General features: G+C 52.3%; 9 protein-coding genes across 9 annotated transcripts, besides 4 other annotated features; 3 read left to right on the plus strand and 6 right to left on the minus strand.

Annotated features, from left to right (window-relative positions):
• Positions 1–90: 90 nt before the first annotated feature.
• Positions 91–1,783, minus strand: ACLA_073070 (carotenoid oxygenase family protein; the record flags this gene model as incomplete). The annotated part of the gene is made up of 2 exons (XM_001275697.1): positions 91–1,683; positions 1,736–1,783. 2 exons carry the CDS (start codon positions 1,781–1,783, stop codon positions 91–93), a joined length of 1,641 nt encoding a protein of 546 aa, XP_001275698.1.
• A 582-nt stretch (positions 1,784–2,365) lies between these two features.
• Positions 2,366–2,388: a microsatellite.
• A 219-nt stretch (positions 2,389–2,607) lies between these two features.
• ACLA_073080 (C2H2 type zinc finger domain protein) lies at positions 2,608–3,275 on the plus strand (the record flags this gene model as incomplete). The annotated part of the gene is made up of 3 exons (XM_001275698.1): positions 2,608–2,746; positions 2,796–2,850; positions 2,912–3,275. 3 exons carry the CDS (start codon positions 2,608–2,610, stop codon positions 3,273–3,275), a joined length of 558 nt encoding a protein of 185 aa, XP_001275699.1.
• Positions 3,276–3,379: 104 nt separating this feature from the next.
• On the minus strand, positions 3,380–4,857 carry ACLA_073090 (T6SS phospholipase effector Tle1-like catalytic domain-containing protein; the record flags this gene model as incomplete). Its single annotated transcript, XM_001275699.1, has 2 exons — positions 3,380–4,593; positions 4,710–4,857. 2 exons carry the CDS (start codon positions 4,855–4,857, stop codon positions 3,380–3,382), a joined length of 1,362 nt encoding a protein of 453 aa, XP_001275700.1.
• A 792-nt stretch (positions 4,858–5,649) lies between these two features.
• Positions 5,650–5,678: a microsatellite.
• Positions 5,650–5,679: a microsatellite.
• A 12-nt stretch (positions 5,680–5,691) lies between these two features.
• Positions 5,692–5,727: a microsatellite.
• Positions 5,728–5,729: 2 nt separating this feature from the next.
• On the minus strand, positions 5,730–6,461 carry ACLA_073100 (class I SAM-dependent methyltransferase; the record flags this gene model as incomplete). Its single annotated transcript, XM_001275700.1, has 1 exon — positions 5,730–6,461. The coding sequence occupies one exon, from the start codon at positions 6,459–6,461 to the stop codon at positions 5,730–5,732; it is 732 nt and encodes a 243-aa protein (XP_001275701.1).
• A 559-nt stretch (positions 6,462–7,020) lies between these two features.
• On the plus strand, positions 7,021–7,731 carry ACLA_073110 (methyltransferase family protein; the record flags this gene model as incomplete). Its single annotated transcript, XM_001275701.1, has 1 exon — positions 7,021–7,731. The coding sequence occupies one exon, from the start codon at positions 7,021–7,023 to the stop codon at positions 7,729–7,731; it is 711 nt and encodes a 236-aa protein (XP_001275702.1).
• A 366-nt stretch (positions 7,732–8,097) lies between these two features.
• ACLA_073120 (uncharacterized protein) lies at positions 8,098–8,836 on the plus strand (the record flags this gene model as incomplete). Its single annotated transcript, XM_001275702.1, has 2 exons — positions 8,098–8,377; positions 8,442–8,836. The coding sequence occupies 2 exons, from the start codon at positions 8,098–8,100 to the stop codon at positions 8,834–8,836; spliced, it is 675 nt and encodes a 224-aa protein (XP_001275703.1).
• A 163-nt stretch (positions 8,837–8,999) lies between these two features.
• ACLA_073130 (putative O-methyltransferase) lies at positions 9,000–10,455 on the minus strand (the record flags this gene model as incomplete). Its single annotated transcript, XM_001275703.1, has 5 exons — positions 9,000–9,334; positions 9,384–9,817; positions 9,880–10,003; positions 10,065–10,194; positions 10,252–10,455. The coding sequence occupies 5 exons, from the start codon at positions 10,453–10,455 to the stop codon at positions 9,000–9,002; spliced, it is 1,227 nt and encodes a 408-aa protein (XP_001275704.1).
• A 2,260-nt stretch (positions 10,456–12,715) lies between these two features.
• Positions 12,716–13,553, minus strand: ACLA_073140 (uncharacterized protein; the record flags this gene model as incomplete). Its single annotated transcript, XM_001275704.1, has 2 exons — positions 12,716–13,252; positions 13,320–13,553. 2 exons carry the CDS (start codon positions 13,551–13,553, stop codon positions 12,716–12,718), a joined length of 771 nt encoding a protein of 256 aa, XP_001275705.1.
• Positions 13,554–13,906: 353 nt separating this feature from the next.
• ACLA_073150 (iron-containing redox enzyme family protein) lies at positions 13,907–16,054 on the minus strand (the record flags this gene model as incomplete). The annotated part of the gene is made up of 1 exon (XM_001275705.1): positions 13,907–16,054. One exon carries the CDS (start codon positions 16,052–16,054, stop codon positions 13,907–13,909), a length of 2,148 nt encoding a protein of 715 aa, XP_001275706.1.
• Positions 16,055–16,336: the final 282 nt, after the last annotated feature.

A 16,336-nucleotide genomic window follows, 5' to 3' on the forward strand; every position in this document is an offset into this window, starting at 1 on the left:
TAACCTCAAAACTGAGAGAGTAACATCCCACAAGTAACTCAAAAAAGTCCACAGAATCGATGGCAGACTGAGGCAGCACAAACCATCATGCTAGTAATCCCCAGTAGGCAGTCCTCCACTGGCCGGAATATGCTGACCATGGAAGCCAAATCCCACTGGCCCGTTCAATTGCGCTCTACCGAGTTCAGTCATACTGCGGGCATCCAGACAGAGCAGATAGCTCTTGCCTTCCCTTCCATCCAATACCACACTGAGGAGGACACCATCGTCCTCGTTGAGGCCTGCGGGATCAGCAACAAAGATCGCTTCTCCCGGGGAGTGGCCGTGTTCCTTCCAAAGGAGGGTCTCCTTGGCCACGCTGTCGAACTTCATGATGCCGTCGAAGAAGGTCGATTCGTCCCGGTCTGTCACACTGTAGGTGTAGCGATGTTTCTGTGTGGTATAGTTGGGATTGATCGTGGGCAGCTCTGGAGCCAGCGAATTGCAGGCCGTCCAATCCACAGTAGCCTTTTTCACTTCAGAGGCTGGTGCTGCAGGGACATCTGGAAGTCGGAAACTGGCTAACATCGAGCGACATCCATCGCGTTTGCCTTGGACGCAAGCTTTGGCACTGGCGGACGAGGAGATCATATTCTTAAAGTACAATTTGTCGAGAATGCTCAAATCATCAAATATGATTAGTTCAGCCACAATGTCAGACTTGGTGGGATCCTGGGCGCAGGGCTCCTGCCAGGCGTTGATGGTGTGGAAGCTGAAAAAGGGGCGGCTTTCGTATGTCGCAATAAGCCCCTGGCTGCCCTTACGGTCGACCACGTACCATGTTGCGGGCTTGGATGCGTCGAAGGGTTGGATAGCTTCAAGGAAGGAAGCCTTGAAGTTGGCAGGGTTGACATGCGAGTTCCATACGCAGAGCAGGACATAATCTTCGGTGATAAATAGCGAATGGAGATACGCTGGAGTGCCAGCAAAAGTCGCCAGAATCGAAGTAGCGCCCGTTGATGCAGATACGCGGAAGACCCGGTAGGTTGACCCCTCAGGGCCAAACCCCAGATTGAAGTTGTACACATCTCCGGTCACCGGATCAGACCGTGCATGTGAGGCAGAGAGGGGACCGGTGAGGTCAGGGTGCAGATTACTCTGGACAGCGAGTCCGATAGGTTCAAGGGTCTCGGGGTCAATCCGCTTGTAGTTGCTGGAATCGGTCTTTGCGTACAAAGTCTTGATTCCAGACGCACCTGTCCAGCGAACATCTGTCTTGTCGCCCAAACCTGGCATATTGACAGACAACGTCACTCCGATATTGTGGTAGGATGGCTCATTTTCTGGGATATAAGTGCTTTGCACTTTCTGAAATACGGTCTTGCAGGGATCGCGCTTTTGTGCAAAGCTGAGTTTGTCCATTGAGCCCGTCTTTCGAATGTGTTCGATTAATTCATCTGTCGAAAAGCGGGAGTTGTACAAAACCCGCGTGGATGGATGGGATTCATCTGGGGCCAAGATCTGGAACCGATGGGTTTGGCTGAATCCATCAAACCAGTGGGAGACTTCGAAAGTCTCTCCAACGTCGGTTTTGACGGTGGATTTACCGAGGCCGGTGCGGTAGAGAACTCCCGCTGCGTAAGAGGGTATCTCGCCGGTCACAGAGACTTCAACGGGCTGTCTTTCCTCATAGTTGGCATCAAACTACAATGTGTTAGAAATGTTGTCTATATTGAGGAAGGCGGTGTCTACTCACACCGATATCGTTTGGCCAGTCATTGAAGTATTCCTGAACGCTACCCATTGTATGATGATGAGATATGGTATTATGTTTGATATGTTGTTAGATTGAGTGCATGATGGGAGCCAGCACAATTCGAGAGGAAGAACAGAGAAGCTTTATATACCCAGGAAACGGATCAGCCAGGCCAGTTACGCCTCCAGTCTTTGCACCCCTTGACGATTTAGGAGTTGTCCGCCGCTGCGGGGGGTTCCCGTCGGATACGAAGCCATCCATATGCGGAGGAATCACGTAGGTTGCTATATCTAATCATGAGCATTTCCGTGAGATAGGTCGACTCTTGGAATAAGCGAGCTGAGTCCTGCAGCGTCCTAGCGTGAGGCGACCTGCATCTCTTTCGGGGTCAGCCACAAGTGGGCTGTCAATCTTGAAGCTGTACTCCGTAAGTCATCGCTGCTAACGCTAAGAAAGAAGCCGCGGTCTTGTCTTTGTTTGCAGTTTGAAGAGCAATTTCGACGAGTTGTTGGAGTGGTTGCTGTTGGATAACTCTCTTTGGTTGATGTTGGGTCGTCTCGATGCCAGAACCGCCTGCTCCCCCTTTCCCCACGGTATTCGTCGCTGGACTGACACATGATCGTTACCAAAGAGGAGGAGGAGGAGGAGGAGGACAGAGACAAGACATCTCACCTTCAATGGACATCGTCAGGCCAAAATTGCCCGCAAAGATCGACTCTCAGAAAATCGCCCGAACGCGACACTACTGTGTAGAATGATGCTGCGGGGGAATCCCGTCGGCAATGGATCAATCTCGGGTTTAGTGCAGCCTCGGAGTTAAGAGCAGCGTCACGACTTTTCTACTCATCTCGAAACCATCACAAAAATGAGCAATGAACACTCGCTTCTTCCAATACACAGTGATGGACCACAAATCTAACTCAAATACTATGGATGGGGGTCGCTTGAGGTGCGACGTCTGTTCCTGCACGTTTCGCCGCAGCGACCATCTCAAACGCCATTCACGCATCCGTAAGTCACCAAACAACCTGTCGTGGATCAAACTAACTGACTCTGTTAGACAACCCTCCCAGGCCACATAAGTGCCAGTTCTGTGGTTCCACCTATACCCGAGGGTAGGCAGAGACTACGTTCTGCCGGCTGCATGTATATGCTGTGTAACTGACAACTGGCCAGGGATGTCCTTCGGCGACACTGGACCACATGTGCCAAACGCCGAGAATCCGGACAGGCAGTTCCCCAAGCAGAGGCTGGTGGGAAGCAGAAACATGCTTGCGACGCGTGTGCCCGATTGAAGAAGGCTTGTAATGGGCAGCGGCCGTGCGGCGAGTGTGAGTCTCGTGGCAAACCGTGCTCGTACCAACGTTTGCAGGGGGATGAGCAGCCTTCAAGCAAACGCAGAAGGACGACTGTCGGTTTGGATGATCGCCAGGACTGGGGGACGCAGGGCTTTGGGTATCAAACGCTACTTCCACCGAAGCTGACTTATGAGGATTATCGCGCACGCATTGGCAAGATATTGCCGGGTATTGGTTGCTAAATTCACACTGAAGCATTCCGATGCGCCAGTCATATAATTACAGTGTTCGAATCACGCTGATCGACGCAAACAAAAGACAAAACAAAACAGCTGATCAGAAACCTCTATACTTTGACCCAATAATCGCGCAACCCATTGCCCTCGATTTGCCTCCATTGTCCGATGTCCCGATCCTCTTCCGCTTTCTGCATGTCGTTCGGCTTGTTTCCCAGCCCTAAGTTGAAAGGTCTGTATTCCGGGTCGGCCCGTAACCTTCGAATGACACTGCCATGGATTTTGGCTTCCTTAGGAAGCGGCCGTCTCATGCCTCTTGTGTGCCATCGAGTCATGTGAACTGAACCGTCCGGCGCGACCTTGGGTCGTTTGAATGGGAACCATTCCAGCACCCGCCAAAAAAGGGTTTCAAGTCCTCTCCCGGAGTCATAATCCAACGAGTCGTGCAGCATGGCTCTCTCTGCTTCCTGGACGATCCGGCAGTTCTTTGCGCTCTCACTCTCCATTGGGTCGTGGCAGCCCAACTTGTCGATCTTGAGTTCTTCAAATGTGAGCCCAGCCTGGATGGCTTCCTGCACCATCCACATGAGCGGAATATGGCTGGCAGGCCATGACTCGCCCACCCATCCTCCGCCAACGTCTCCGTGGTTTCCTGCGAAGTACACCTCCTCGAAATCCGCTTCGAAGTCGGTCTGATCACTATCGACATCGCCTTCGTCGCCAACCTCCTTTCTCCACGCGCTCACGCTCATTTTCCTCTTGAGAGATCCGGTGCCCAGCTGGCTCTCGAACAGGACGGGTTGGAACTTGATTCTCCGCTCATCAATGCTGACTGCGTGCCGCATGGTGCGCGGGCTTGGATGTGTGCAGCTTTCCTTGTTGAATTCTGCCACGCTGTTGACGGTATCGAATAATCCCAGGAAATGCACCTGTCCAACCGGCCGACACATGGTCTCGCGACTGATACTCAGAAACCGCATTGCATTCGCGCGTTCCGCATGATCCTTGCGTTCCGAGAATTTCCACCGCGTGAAAGCTTCCCACACAAAGGGGATGATCTCTTCATTGTCGGCGGAGATGAGTCCGACATAGTCGAGCATCTCATTCAGGAAACGAGCGGTGTAGGCACCTCGAGAAAAGCCGAAAAGGTAGATTTTCGCGCCGGGCACCCAGCGCCGAGCGAGAAAGCGGTAGCCTCGGATGACGTGTTGGTCGAAGGAGGTGGCCAGCGCCAGGTCAAAGGCCTTTTGTGTCCACATGCTGTTGCTGGGGCGGATGGCGAGGTTGGCGACCGTACCAGGCGTGATGTCTGTTCCAATGCCAGCTGGAATAAAAGTTAGTTGCGCTCATAGATTTGTTCACCACAGGACGTACGCTGGTAATAGCAATCTGTGGACTTGTCAGCTTGTGTAGTCAATGGGGCTTGAGAAGAAGACATACATCGATTCTGTTTCGTTCTGTCGAGCATTCGGAAGATCTTGAGAATGTTACTCTCGCCGCCATCTGCGCGGAAGGTGTTGCCCGTGCCGTCGAAACACAGGACAAGCTCCCTGGGAGGGTCGCTGTCGGAGAACGAATCCTCGTACATAGTTGTCAGGTTCTGTTCAATTGCTCGGTATAATTAGACTTAGATAATTATGCTGTGCCAGTTCTAGAGACCAAGTTTCTCAGACGACGGAGATGTGGTCTATATAAGGACCAAGTTTCAAAACGGATGGTTCGTTCGCGTGCCGATCAGCCTTGCCCAGCTCAGCCCTGAGGTTACCTGCATCGCCTTTCAGGCATTCATTGCCAGATTTGGCGTACGTCAGACGCGATAGTGGTTTCTAGCGGCATGTCGGCTTCCATAGATGGAGACTCCGCGGACGTCGATCACCGTGTTGATCCCTGCAAGCGTGCAGTGGGTGTTTAGTGTCTGCACTCTGCAACCTGCAGCCTGTTGCAGCAGGGAGGCAACCGATAGCAGAGGAGTCATGGTGGAAAAGCACGTTTTTTTTCTTCTGGGCAACGGGTTATTCGAGTTCCGAATAGCCTCCAAACTGAGTCACTACCGTAATAGGCCGCATCGCTGCGCCACGTCAGGCACGGCTTATGCGAACTGTACCTTGTCTTCTCGGCATTGACCGGTGACGAATCACACCGCCAGGTGGAGGATGATCGTTTTCCTCACGAAGAAGGGGTGAAGGTTGGAATCGGATACAGCTGGAGTCAGAGTCAGACACAGAGCCATTTTGGTTGCGAATGGTCAAAGTCAACGAGGATCGATACTTTAGTGCTTAGCTGTAGATCCATCATATGTACGGTGTCCTGCCTCAGGCCTTCAGCCTTGCAGCCTTGTACCACGACTATCTGCATGACTTACGAAAAATTCGGTGAGCTTTGAGATGGGATGGGATGAGGTGGGATGGGAGGATTCACCCAGAAGAAACAAAGGAAGAAAAAAAAAAAAAAAAAAAAAGCTCAAGGGCAAACGCCTTCGCACACCAGGAATGGAAACTGCATCGTTTCCTTCTTCCCGTCCTCCCAATCCTCGACCTCCTTGTCCAACGTCCACCCCACCCACACCTTGACCTCCTCGAAGCCGACTTCCCGCATGAGCTCCTCCATCCATTCCCGCGGAATCCCATGTCTCTCAACGCCCTTCAGCTTGTCCTTTGGATGGAACTTCCTCGCCTCGGGTCCAAAGTCCTCGAAGTCCGTCAACGCCACCCGGCCCCCGGATTTGAGGCAGCCGCGCAGTGTGGCGAGGAAGGCCTTCAGATCCGGCACATGATGCATGACGAGATGCGAGACGATGAGATCGAATTTCCGACGGCCGCTGGAACCGGTTGGCTCGGCTGATGTAGGGAGAACAGCATCCTCCGGGTCCTCGAGCAAGTGGCAGATTGGGACGACGTTCTTCGGTGCGTCTGGCGTGGTGAGTTTGGCTTTGAGCATCTCGATCATCCCGTCTGCGGTGTCAATAGCTACGATCTCCTTGACAAGAGGGGCGACGCGCAGGGTCAGAAGACCCGTGCCGCATCCGACTTCCAGCACATCAAGCCCATTGCTTGCCTTGTTGGAGAGGGTGGTGATGAGAGGTTGGAGCGTTGTCTCGAAGGCCTGGCGTGTGGCCTCTTGGACGGAGGGGTTGGAGTCCCAGTTGGCGGCTTCGGCGTTGAAGCGGTCGTTACCGGATAAGGGGGTGATCATTTTCGTAGCTGTGGAAGAAAGGAAGTCGATGCGTTATCGTGATGAATAATTCTCTGGGGCGTGGCATGAGCATGAGCATGTCGTACTGGATGTTGCGATCTTCGGCTTTCGGTTACCCCAATAATGCGGGGTCCAGTGGATCTCCAGTTCTGCTACTACGGAGTACCTAGTTACTTCCCATTCCTTGTTGGATATCCCGGTATGAGGATCATTCTGTTCTACAGTAGTTGTCTTCAATCTTGCTATAGTCTTAGTGCGACGGGTGATATCGCCCATGGGAATCGCAGCAAACAATAAGGGCTATGCTGGCTATCCTGTCTGTACTCTTTGACGGTTCCCTGTTTGGCAATTAGGGTATAGCAGCAAATACAGAGCAGGTGGATTCCCTATATAAGACTAGCGTGGCATGCTTACTTCCTTCCTCTTTGGGTAGTCATGCAAAGATCGTCCATTTCATGCTTGTTCATTCATCTCACCATCGGTCAGTCCTTGTTCGCTCTTACATCTCTTGATATGAGGTATCGATTATTGCAGGAACATGATTAAAGATAGTAACAAGATGCCGTCACTCTCCTCAATTAGTCTCTCCTCCTCTATCCTTCTCTGTGGCCATCTCAGCGCGAAATGCACTGCCCCGCCTCATCGCCCATCTGCCAGCCAACAGCATTACAAGACGGATCGCATCCGTTTCATCACCGGCACGGTGGCAAGGATATGCAGCTGGACCCTGCTCTTCCTCAGTATTTACCACGCATGCGTGACCCTCCTCTACTGGCAACCAGATGACTCGCACCTCCGCATGATCTGCCCTCACCCCGAAAACCTTTCCGAGAGCCTCTTCTCCTGGGCTCCTGTCGTGACTATCTCCATTGTGGCCATTGCAGTCGGTGCATTCGTCCGCCTGTCGGCCTATGGCGGCTTGGGCCGAAACTTTACCTTCTATTTGTCTTCGCCGGACCGACTGGTGACGGACGGGGTGTATCGATATGTGCAGCATCCGAGCTACACGGGTTTGGTATTGCTTATCTTGGGAAGTGTTGGCCTGTTTTGTCGATGGGACGGGGCAGCGGGGGCATGTTGGATGGAGTCGTGGATGCTGGAGAGAGTAGCTGGATCGGGTATGCCGCTGGTCGTGATATCAGGAAGTGTGGGGATGATGATGATCGGGGTCCGAGTTAGGGATGAAGAAAGAATGCTGAAGGAGAAGTTCGGCAGGGTGTGGGAGCGGTGGCATACTCGAACTGCGAGATTTGTCCCTGGAATATGGTGATGCTGGATGGGAACCGCAATGACATCATCCAGTCCATCTGCCAAAGCAACATGCGAAAAACTATCTATACAATCCTAACCACCGAGGGCTGGAGCAAAAAAAGGGCGGGCTAAGAGGACGAGCAATTGCAACTTTTGATTCCACCAGACTCTATTTAACAGATGCTGATCACCCAGTTGCCTGACACCCTCACTCGAGAATCCGCGTTGGCGTGGTCGGAGTTGGTCCGGTGGAGTCCCGTGATGATGATCTCAGCAGTTGAAGCTGTCTCCATCGCGTGTCATTCATTCCGCGGGAGTTTTGTCACCTTCCATCATCTTCCTCCTTCCACCTTTCAATTGTTCAATCCTCACCATAGAGCATAAAATGGGTGTCTTCAGTCGCTTCCTCAAGCTGACCACCGTTGGAGGTGCTGCTTCGGTTGGCGGTTTCTTCTGGTACACACGCAACGATGTCTTCGTCCCACTACCTCTATCTGATCGCATCTTCCATTCCGCCCGGTTTAACGTCCTTAACCCTCTTCGAAACCCGACAACGCACGATCTCTGTATCCGCAAAGTCCCTTTGTCGGAAATCGATCCTACTCTCCTGGAAAAGAAGGGCAGGCTGGTTGAGGCCCTCTGCGCTGGTGTCTGGAGTGGCTGGGGTATGCTCATTTGTGACTACTGATATATAAATCGCATCAGAAGAAGATTAACAACAACACACAGGATACGCTTTCCAACGCGCCTATCTCGCTCGTAAATACCAAGGTCCTGAAACCGCCAATCATCTCTGGTCCCGCTCCGAACTGCGCTCCTCGAATTACGAACCCGGCACCCTGATCACCGACCACTTTGAAGTTATCGAGAAGTTCCCCGATCGCATTGTTGTCCGCTGCGGTGACTCTCCGCGTATCCGGGACGTACGCCCCTCCGACGGTCTATTTGAGATGTCTGTGGCCGTGAAGCCAGATGAGGGTGTAGCAGAGTTTGGACTCAAGTCCTGTTTCTTTCAGGGTGCGGGCAAGGCTGAGGCGCAACCCATGCCATCGTATATTGTTTGGCTGCATCAGCAGTATACCAAGCTGTTGATGGAGACGGCTATCCGAAATGTCATGCGGTGATCTCGCCAGTTAATCTTAATCTTGGATGTATATATTGGGCTATCGCGGACTATCTGAATCGATACCATTTTGATCAAGAGAGACTTTGGCTTTCCAGGCTTCCCTTAAGGCCATTTTCTAATTGTATAAACAGGCAAGAAAAGCTATTCTTCGTTTCATAGGGTCATAGCTTTTCCAATTTTGGATTTACCACAGCAGCTTCAATGACTGACTCCATGCCGGGACTACCTCCCCTAATCTCCCTGATCTCCAGTCCCACACTGTGCAACAACTCCCTCCACTGCCTTTCAGATCTCTCGACACCAGCTCCAATGCTCATCATCTGGATATCCATTGAAGCTTGCAGTAGGGAGGCGTTCGTATCCGGCAGCACGAAATCAGCGATGATGATCCGTGAGTACTCTGCATCCATGGCAGAGACCGTGTTGCGGAGTATGGCACGGCAGATATGATCGGGCCAGTCATGGAAGATGGCGCGGAAATAGTATATGCGGGCATCTGGGACGTCAGTGTCTAGTCAGTCTCAACTTCTGTCTTGCCCACTTACCGTAGATAGGCTGCGGATCAAAGAAGCTATATTCCATCACCTCGATTCCCGGATGCGAGCAGACAGCTATGCCCGGTAGATCCTGCAATACCAACCGCCCAGCCTTCGAGCCGAATCGCTTCTGGAATTTGATCAGATCATGCCCCTGATTCCCGCCAATATCCACCAGCAACACACTCCCTTCGTCTGAGCGTGCGTCCTCCATCAATCGCTGCACGGGGTACACGTCAAACCAGCTCGGCTTTCCATGCCGCCGACTGGCCATATACGAGTTGAAAAGGCTCTGATGCTGCGGTCGGTCTGCCAGCCACTCGAACTGACTCTGTCCGACAGCCCACTGCATAGGAGAGCGGTCATAATCTTGCGGACAGGCATATCCATGCTCCCGGAAATAGTCGGGCAGCTTGGCTAGCGTGGGGAGGGTTAAATCGTATCTATGCACTCGTCGATCAGGCATTGCTCTCTGCGATGAACCCCCACTATGGATCTGACCTACAGGCAGGAAACACCATCTCGCCCTGTGGCGCCAGTCATGATAGCCGTCTTATCAGTTGGGCGGTATACCTCCAGCTCTGGATTTGAACAGAGGCCCAGCGCAGAGACAATTCGCATCAACCGGACTGTACACCGGTTATCAGCGTCAAGTGTACTCCTCGTGCCTTTCACACCAACGGCACTTACCAATCAATTCCTTTTCGGCACCGATACGCTTCGCCAACTCCCCAGCCGAGACCCCTGTCTCACCACTATCAACCAAGAGGGGGAAGATTCCCATGTCCACCACAGTTCGCAGAGCTGCATTCTGCGGCGGCTGTAGCTTGACCCTTAGCGCACGCAAGATCTTTCCCTAGAGGAAGAGGGGCCAGACCTGGTATATCAGCCTCAGTATTGTCTCTGTGGGCGTCTCGACGGCGCCTCGCAGCTGGTCGATCAGCCCTAGGAGGTGGGAGTGGGTTTGCGGCGAGGGGCCATTCTCGCAGAGGATGGATTGTTTGATCTGTTCGACGAGCGAGAGCAGTTTTTCCGAAGATGCCGCCATAGGAGAGGAATTATTGTGCGCGCTGGTATCCATTGTTTCATCTGCGTCGACCCGAATAGGTAAGTAGGTATATGGGGGTAGTTGAAACGATCGGTATGCTGGGCTGGGCAGAGAGAGGCGTGATGGACATTCTCCAGAATCTTATACGATCCATTATCAGCACTAGAATTGCAGATATATTCGTCAGGATCGATTATGGAATCCCAAGTACCATTGACTAACTATTGATAATACTAACACTTCATCATGGTCGCACAGCACACGGGGGGTGCATCAACTAGCAGCGCAACTAGCTCCCATTCCTGTTCCAGATCATCAATTGAGACTTGAGAGAAATCAAACTAGCAGAAGCCAACTATGCCGCGGCCATCATCATCACTCTCTTTCTCTGCGTTCATTCTTACAGTTTTACACGGATTCCGAGTCTATGATCCTGATCCATCGCTCCATTGTGACATGTAGCTGTAGCACCAGCACAACTGAACTCTACGTAGTACACTTCTTCAGACTCGTTCGATCAGCCAACTCAGATCGGGTCTGTGGCGCGCATCTGCGTCAGTACTCTGTAGCCAGTCCATCTGGTTATTATTATGATGATTGAGATCCGGACCAAGATCTTTGAGTAATGAGTACCCAGTCTCAGCTGACCAAATGCGCCTTTGTGGATTCGGCAGGGATGACTTTGCATTTGCTGATGATTAGGCCATCCGAGTCCGCGTACGGCGGACTATAGCTACAAGGGCTAGCTAGCTTAAGTAAGGATATCAAGATATTGAATAGGAGGCATATCGAACAGTAGGCATGTGGAATAGCTTAGTATTCAATATCCTCACTATTAGACATCCTTAGTATCTAATATTATTAATGTTTAATATACCTGCTATTCAACTATTTACGTAGTACTAGTTTAATAGTGTGTGTAAATTTCCTGATATGCTAATGATATCTACTCTGTGGAGAGTGACAGTAAATAACCTGTTGTAGGCTTGTAGCAGCTTTATAGCTATAGTCTGCTGTACCGCGATCCATCCCAGCTAAGACAACTCACTAGTTAGTACTGATCACCACTGTTGCGACATCCTGAAGACCCTCTAGAGCCCTCCCTTATCACTTGGAACATGTAGTGATTCCGTTGATTGGCTCTCTGATACGGAGTACAAGGCACTACTATCCTTGCAGGCATTCATACAGATGGACTACCTAGAATGACCTTGGACCATGTGACAAAGTAATAGGCTCACTGTGTAAAAATCCATAGATCAGGGTCTATATGAGAGGAAAGTCTTGGAGACACCCCAACAAGCTCAGTAGCTGCCTTTGCAGACCAGGGGGTTGAAGCACTGAGCTTAAGCGAGGGGAGCCTCTCCAGGAGCATCTAAATTCGGGACCTCGGAGCTTATTCCTGAGATTTTGAATAAACTGTGAAGTGTGAAGAAGGTGAAGAAGATAAGGCAGTGGAGGGTGCTAAACCCAACATTCAAAAAGAGAGAAGACATAACATAAAAAGACATCAAAAACATACAACAGCCGGGATTCGCTGGTGGTCACCCACCCAACTACTAACCGGCCGGCGTGTGGCTTAAGTACAGCTGAGCGGACGGGAAGCCCTGTTCTCCACACCCTGTGGTCGTATGTACTTGATGTCAGGAGTAACTGGAATATAGAGAGCAGAATTTATGGAATGCCCTAGTAGAAGCCATAGGATAGTCACCTATATGCCCGCAAAGCTTGACCTCAAACAAATGTCAACCCTCTCTCCGTACGGGTTTTCCCCATGATTCCTGATCCAGCGGATTGTATTTCATCAGGAGGCACGTAGAAGTCTCCAGCCGGCGGACACTGGAACCCATGCACCGCGGCGCAATCTCGTCTCTGCGCGGCCCTGTCGCCTTGGATATACATACTGTTATCCCAGTCTATCCAGAAAACGAAGCATATACTTGCCCTCCACACTGCACTTGACGTTGCTGTTTGATGTGGCCACTTCTCCTATGGCCCCCCAAGTTCCCTGTCAGGTGCCGACCGCTGTCCATTTGTTTCACGAACTTCCTGTTATACCTATCAGATATGAGCTTGATATCTACAACCCCTCGGTAATGGGTTCTTGGAACAAGAGTGGGTGGAGATAGCAGAATAGCTAGTGGGCAGACAAGGGCTTATCTTGAGTCGAGATGCAAGACTGGTGACTGGACTACGGAGGCAAACCAAGTGTAGTGAAGCAGCGTCCCACTGAATATATTTGCTGTATTTGCTGGCCGTCTTGGCGGCGGTATCACATCCATCCATGATGATGTCAGTCTTGAGCTGGGCATCCCGAGCTGGGAAATATTGCCTGAAATGTTTCCGCCCTCTTGTACCTCTGGGTATAACCCTCCTTATCCATAGTATATTGATCACGAGCGCCGTGCGCCAGCTCAACTAGCGAGCCAACCGCATCGCACATGCCGCGCCCAGTTGCAGGCGAGAACTTGACAAAGAGATAGTCCCGCTGGGTTGCAAACGCCTCGGCTTCCGCATGCGACACGGAGGCTTCACCTTCACCTTCACCCATGGCAGCAATCATTGTCGCAAGAAAGGGGAGGACCCCATCTTCGCAGCGGTTGCGCATCCTCTCGCAGGCGGCGACTACTTCGTCCCACGATTCCCGCGATGAAGCGCTGTACGTGAAGACGAGGCAGACATGCTGCATGAGGCAGGAGTACGCTACGCTAGACACCGGGGCGCTGGGCGGGATAAAGCGGACATTGTAGACGTAACCGTCACAAAGGTAATCTGTCTCGAAGTCGCCTGTAGGGTCGAACTCGCCGTATCCCTTCTCTCTCTGGAGTAGCTAATGAACCGCGCGGGGGTGAGCTCGGCCGGGGGGTTACTCGGAGCATGTTGCGCTGGGTACGTACCCTGTACAGCTTCAAGTAGTCGGCGGCGCCTTTGGCATTCATGATGATAATGGATATGGACTGTGCATCGGAACCGGGCTTGCGGGGTGGCTTGGTGGGTGACCGCCTCACGTCGCTGACATGGATGGCGCGAGGGGATGGGTCAACAATTCCGCTCTCTGCTGTCGGGGGCTCGCTGCCACGGCTGCTACTACCACGGAGCTTGCGGAAGATGATCCTGGCTTGAGACAGCATGGGTGACCGGTGGGTGAGGTGGGTGAGGTGAGTGGATACGGGCAATGCTCGGAATATGCCGCTGCTTTAGAGGTAAAAGGGCTTTCTGGTGGTTGACCACATTCTATACTGGGCTTAAGTACAGACCTGACAGCAGCCCTTGGTAGATCCTCCAGTTTAGCCATTATTTGCCAAGCCCCTCAAATAGTCCAGAGCAGACAGAACCTTGGAACAGTAAACATGATCGCATCTGGAAAGCTTTCTGGAGAAATTAATCCTTAGAGAGTAGTATCAACGCGTTTCTGGCGCCAGAGTGGGACCTCTCTGGTGACAGGTAAATCACTATAAACACTTAGAGTGAATCTATTGTCTATTCAAAGCACTGCAAGAATCTCCCTTTTCGCTAGCGCAACCCCCCGAAAAAAATCACCATATTCCCGTCCATTTCCACGGAGTTCATCTCTACAAATCTGTAAGCTCTCTTGCTCTCGAGCAACAATGTCCCGCAGAACCCGTCTCAGTTTGGGGGAGAGCAGGTCGGAAGACGCAACAGACTCATGGAGACTGACAAAAGCGCTAGTCATCCCGAGCAACAAGCCTCGGTGTCGCGTAGGCTGCATAGACAGGTGTAGCATTGTCGTGGCGAAATCAGACGGCCACCGCTCTAGAGCATCTCGAAGGGAGCCCACTCCTTCTGCACCAGACGTCCTGGCCAACTCGAGTCCGAGCTCGACGAGGCCAACCGCATCTCGATGAACCTCGTCAATGCCTTCGACGCCGTGTCGTTCGATTCCGAACCCATATTGACTTCGGAGAAGACGGATCACTGTACAGTGGAGGGCATTGGTTGTTTTGAAGGGGACGGTCACAAAGCCCTCCAGGAGGCAGGGATGGGTGAGCCACAACGGCAGGATTCTCGTCATGGTAGCGCGATTCGCACGGGGAAGGACGAACGGCTCCTCACTGGGCACAATCGGGGCGGGTTGTCCTAGGAGACCCAGCCCGCTCAGGGAGGAAAAGACGGGATATTCGTAACGAATATCCCCGTCCGGTGAAGCGGCCCGTAGGTCGTCTCGGTTCCCGACGAAGAACATGTAGAAGTTGTCCAACGAGTCGATCCAGTTCTTCACAGTTTCAACTTCGTGGTGCGTGAACGACCCGAACATCCGGCCGCCCCAGCAGAGTTCATGAATGAGCCTGCTGCCCTCACTGTCGCCCCTCTTCACCCAGGGGGTGCAGTTCGCCAGGGCGCAGAGAAAATCCAGCTGCCATTTGCTGTCGCCGATGTGGATTGGATCGAGCCATTCGACCAAAGAGCGACCGCCGATTGTCATACGACTAGCGCAATGGATCTTGTCTGCGGCAGCAGCTTTTGCTTGGAATATGTTGGTGACGGCCTCAGCAAGATCCTCGGTTACTGGCACTGCCTTTTGATCCTTCGATCTTCGTACGGAGACGGTGGCAGATCGCTCCGACAGGACATATCCCGCCTGGATGCGCTTCCAGGCTTTTTGAGCCCCGGTGTTGCCCTCTCGGATTCGGACGGTGTCGAGGTATTTGACAACGGTCTCCAATGCCATTGCGGTATGTCCCGAGTCGGAATTGTCGATTGTAATGTGGATAAGGAAGTAGTAAGGGTCTATCCCTAGCTCTTTCAATTCATGGGCCACCTGGATCGTGGTCAAGGTCAAGCCTTCAAAATGCAGGTTGAACCCTAAAATCTCCGGGAGGAATTCATGCGGGAAGAGCGAGATGAGCAATTGGGCGACCGCCGCTCTCCAAACCCCGATGTCGTCCAGTCCATGACGGGGGTGAATAAAATCCTCCGAGTCCCCGGCTGGTAAGTGAGAGGAGACCTGCCCAAGCAGCTGTTGGTAGAGAAAAACATGATTCTTGCGCAAGTCACCATCTCCGAGCTCTTCCGACAACACTTGCCACGCGTCCTTGGTGACGCGACGAAGGGCAAAAGGAGTGGTGACTTTGTGAATATGGCCCAGCCATGCACCGTCCACGTACTTGAGAGGAGCCTTCTGCGTAAGCCACTCTCTGGCGCGTTCTGCGTCGGGGAAGAGCTCCCTCCGGGATCCCGATGTTCTTCTTGCCAGATAATTCTCCCATTGCGTCTTTGTTTCGGCTTCGGCGGTCCGGACGAATTCCCCCAGTTTGCCTGGGGTAAACTCTCCTAGACCGAGGATATCGGACTGGGCTCTTTTGGTCGCATCCAGAAGGGCCCCGGAAAGCATTTGGCACAGCAGTTGTCGGGCGGCTGGGAGAATAGTAGGAAAGGCTTCAAGGTTCTGGAGCTTGAAGTACGTTTCTTTCAGCATCTGTAACTCCTCGGCTCCACTGCCACGATCGATGCCGGCCTTTCCGTGCCCAGCAAACAAGCTTTTTTCGGCCTTCCGGGGCGTGCAGGCTTCAAGGCGAAGTAGGGCATGTCCGTGTCCGTACTTGGTCCAGACCCAATAGAGGATCAAACAAGAAAGAGTGAACAGAGAGAGGAAATCTGTACAAGCTATCATTGTGTCAAATTCCACGACGATCATGCAGATATCAATGGCAGCTTTACAGGAAGACAAGGGGTGTATTTGATCAGTTCTTTTTCTGGAGCCATGGGGCTCAAGCAGGGGGCAATATAGGAGATGCTACTCACCTTGCTTACTACTGTTCGATCAGCACCAGCGATTGCGGACCATGACACTACCAGTCTCGGGGGGTGGTCTGCGTTGATTGTACTTTTGTTCCCTGTACATGGAGGTATCACATCGGGTCAGCTCAGCTAGAATGTCTCTCCCCACGAGAGG

This window comes from Aspergillus clavatus, genomic scaffold (assembly GCF_000002715.2).
Source record: "Aspergillus clavatus NRRL 1 1099423829791 genomic scaffold, whole genome shotgun sequence".
In the NCBI taxonomy this organism is placed as follows: domain Eukaryota; kingdom Fungi; phylum Ascomycota; class Eurotiomycetes; order Eurotiales; family Aspergillaceae; genus Aspergillus; species Aspergillus clavatus.